Raw genomic sequence first — 4,048 nt, 5'->3', positions numbered from 1 at the left:
TATAACCTTATTACTTATAGGAAGATTCTTATAATAATAATTCGTATCTAATTCAAGAATTAAGTATATTTGCGGATTAAGTAAGATCCGGAAATCGGTTTATTAGCTTATAAGACACTTATAGGCTATCTTATAGACTATAATAAACGGATTATAATTTATAAGCATATCCGTAAGCTATAAAAGAACTATATAATCTAAGTAAGGGAAGTTAGTAGCCCATATATTAGTTATAAAGAGCGAATTATAAAAGAAGAGCTATATAAAGGAGAGTTCGGTATATAAAGCGGGCTATAGCAGGCCTTAGAAATAGAAAAGCTTGCTATAGATCTAAAAGTACTAGATCCTATAAGAGAAATTAATCCGGGTATCTTTCTTATAGCTAATTAATATAAAGGCAAAAGTATAATTATATACCCGGATATTTGTCCGAAAAGCCCGGTAAAGCGAGTTATTACCCGTAAAGAGATAAGAGAGATATAGAGAAGGCTTGCGGATTAGAGGAAGTATTATATTACCCTTCTTATAATAAGCCTTAAAGTAATTATCCATATAGCTAAAATAAAGGGCTCCGCAAGCTATATAATAACCCGTAAGCGGACTAGTCATATATATAGGAGCTGGCCGGAAGCGGGAAAGAAAGGCAGGAGGCTATATAGTAGGTGAGTTAGTAGGAGAGTCCTCTATAATATAAACTAGGGCCGCAACGGACGGTTAACGGATCCGTTACTAGTGCTATAGGGCTAGCTCGTCCGTAGAGATATCCGTAATTAACTATTATTATTACCGAGAGATAGGGAGAGTATTCGGATTAAGTTCTTATAAGGCAGGGCACTGCTAGGCATAATTAGTAGCTAACCGGGCCTATTAACTAGTTAGTTAAGCTAGGAAAAGGGGGGAAATATAAACTCGATAGTAATTATAGCTCTTATATATCTTAGCCCGTTCTATAATAAAGTTAGAAGCAGGCTAATTTTGCTTATAGATAATATAAAAGCAGGAAGGGTCTATAATATAAATAAAAGGGAGAGTAGTAAAGAGAAGAAGAAGAGAAGAGTAAAGTAAGGCCAGGTTTTTTTTTGGTATTCCTCACGTGACCTGTATTTTTTAGGAAGCCCCGAGAGCTAGCTAAAGCCTTAAGAATTCCCTTTCTCTTTTCCTGAGCTTTAAAAAATTATAATAAAAGCCCCTTATATTTCAGAACTACTAAAATAAAGAGAAAGGTACTTGAGCTTCTTCTCTCTTATCCTAAGCTAAACCCTAAGAATTTGGACATAATCGTATTCCAATGTGCGATTCCCTAGAAGAGAGAGATTCTGGTATTCCTCACGTGACCCGTATTTTTCAGGAAGCCCCAGAAGCCAACTGCTTAAGGGTAGTCCAAACGTATAATAATATAAAGAAGTAATTAAAGAAGAATTAGTTACTTTTTATTACTAGTTTGAATTATCTCAAGCGTGTCTAGGTTTTATTAGATCTTCTTGTGCTATTAAGGATATTCTTTCTACAGAATCTGCCTCAGGTTAGTATTACTATTTACTAACTAATTATCTTCCTAACGTATATAGAAGATCTGGTTCTTGATCTTATTAGAGCCTTATAGACCTTTCCGGCCGCTCGTATCCTATATTCGCGGATTAATCGCAAAACTCGCCTTTATACGGATCTATTTAGCCTTGGATCTAAAGTTGGCTCTAGTAATTTCAATATTAAGTTAATAATTCCTTTAGTGGAACTAGTTACTAATAATTCCCCTAATATAAAGATATAATATACTATATTTGACCTAATCACACTTACTAGCCCGAAATAATTAACCCTACTAACTGCCTTCGAGAAAGCCGTCTTTAATACGCCACTATAATCTAGCTCGGCTTCTTAGAGGGGTATTAAATAGACACATAATAAAGTTAATTAGTAAATACTCGAAGAACTTACCGGGCAAGTCTATTATAATATTAGTAGCTTCTCCGAGTAATACTTTAAAGGGAAGCCCTAGACGAATAATGCAAGGGATATTTATAAAGAGTCGAGAGCTTAGTATATAGAGGGTTACTAGAGCGGGTAGCCAGAGCCTTTACTTTAAGGTCTATTCTTTAAGTAGTTCATGAAGTTCCAGGATACTTTCTTTAGTAGACTTTGCCGCAGATACTACATATTAGCGAATAAAGTATTAAGGGGCTCGGAGGCTAATCGCAAGCTTGATATTTTCCTTACCCCCGCTAATACTGCCTTACCGGACGGCGAGTACGACTAGTCTAATATACTTGTTATTAGAGAATATAAACAGAATCCTAATAAGGATTAATCTGTAAAAACACTAGTATAATTGGCAGGATATATACGTGAAGTATTTGGAAGTTAACCGGAGCGGCGATTCGTACCTGGATTTATGATCTGCAAAAGCCTAATACGGCTTTGGGTATTCGACAGATCTGGCCCTTATAGCTCCGAGAAATTCAATATTCACAAAGAGCCAGAGCAGTTTATTAGGGTTATTATTGGGTATGCGCTAATAACGGACGCGGAGTTAGGGTTAAATACGTTCATTAAGCGTAATGAGACCGGCAAGTATATCGTCGCACGGGATTTGAGGATCTCTTTGGAGGACTAGCTAATTGCTTCGATAAAGGCAATAGTGTACCGGGGAACAACGTGCTATCGAGGAAGGAGACCCGGCTCAGCGAACTGGGAGTACGTGGTGAAGTTCGCTTGGCTATCTAATAAAAGGCAATGAGAGGGAGACTTATTAAAGTTGGCCAAGGACAGAGGAATCAAAGGCATTACTGAATAGTTCTATCATAAGCAGATTACTATTAATGGAAGCGCAGATACTATTGCACATTTACGGGCAGGCTTGAAGTTTGGCGCCCCACGGAAGCTCTCGGGCAAATCTTCTTGGGTCAATGGCAGTACGGAGTCTAGCCAAGTATACTCGAGAACAAGAAGCCTCACAGGAAGATCAAGAAGCAGTAGTGCTCGATTAACGGGACTAGGAATCAGTACCAGCAGTACGTCAATGTCTTCTGGCCAGAAAAGGAAAAGAGAAGAGGGATTTGCTAAGGGGAGTAGTGGAATGAAGCGATCCAGATCAGGGGACGGCCGAACCGGAAACCGCGACTCAGATACTACTAATGTCCACAGTATTCAAGAAACCGAGGCCGATAGTCTGGCAGGCTATAAAAGTGAGACGTACGGTAACCGAATACACTACTACTTAGTAATATCGCTAGCTGGACGGCCACTTTACTCCTACTAATCGGTTATAGAGCTTTTAGAGGCGCCTTGAGATACTATTATAGGTAATAAGTCTTTACTAAAAGATGAGAAAATACTTTATTAAGATATTTCTGAGAATAATATTATTATTACGAAGCCTATTACTAGAAGGAAGTTAAAAGGATATCTGATTAATATGGATTTAGGAAAGAAGTTAAATAGTATTCCTAGTAGAGCGAGTCACTAGACAGGCACTATGCAGTTTATGTTAATCGAGGTACTTCAGGGCAAAGGCCACACATACCGGCACGATCTGAAGTTACTTTTCTACGTCTTTATATGAATATATATCCGCTATAGTTACGAAGAGGTAGCCGGCGTGGAGGAAACAGACGCACTAAGCTCAAAGTCAGATAAGAGAAAGGTGAGACCAATTAAGACAAGTAGACTACGGGATTAGTATACTGGGACATACGCAGAAATCGCTAATACGAAGCGTGGCCACATAAATAAAAATGGATTTGAGGATATTTTTACGGAATTTGCACCAAAGTTCAAGGAACTCAAATAACTGGCTCGAGAGCTCCGAAGCATCCTCTTCCCGATTAAAGATAGCGTAATCTTTACTGGTATATTCCGAGACTATAATATAATATATAATGGGATAATAGATATATTTAGTAGAGTAATAGACCGTCTGTGGAAGGAGGAACAGGCAATTATATAGGCGAGAGTTTATTTTGTGGCTATAAGGGAATCAGGAAACTATATGAGACAATAATACTAGGACATTAATAAACATATATAATACATTAATTATTTCTAGTAA

The 4,048-nt window shown here is 37.6% G+C and overlaps 1 protein-coding gene across 1 annotated transcript; it reads right to left on the bottom strand.

The window, feature by feature from the left end:
- Positions 1-339: 339 nt before the first annotated feature.
- Positions 340-636, bottom strand: K444DRAFT_716983 (uncharacterized protein; the record flags this gene model as incomplete). The annotated part of the gene is made up of 1 exon (XM_024888394.1): positions 340-636. The coding sequence occupies exon 1, from the start codon at positions 607-609 to the stop codon at positions 340-342; it is 270 nt and encodes an 89-aa protein (XP_024739268.1). The 5' UTR covers positions 610-636.
- Between the last annotated feature and the right edge of the window lie 3,412 nt (positions 637-4,048).

The sequence above is a fragment of the Hyaloscypha bicolor genome, assembly GCF_002865645.1.
Source record: "Hyaloscypha bicolor E unplaced genomic scaffold K444scaffold_53, whole genome shotgun sequence".
NCBI classification, from domain to species: domain Eukaryota; kingdom Fungi; phylum Ascomycota; class Leotiomycetes; order Helotiales; family Hyaloscyphaceae; genus Hyaloscypha; species Hyaloscypha bicolor.
Note: the sequence above shows the minus strand (reverse complement) of the source record. Positions and strands in the feature narration are given on the sequence as shown.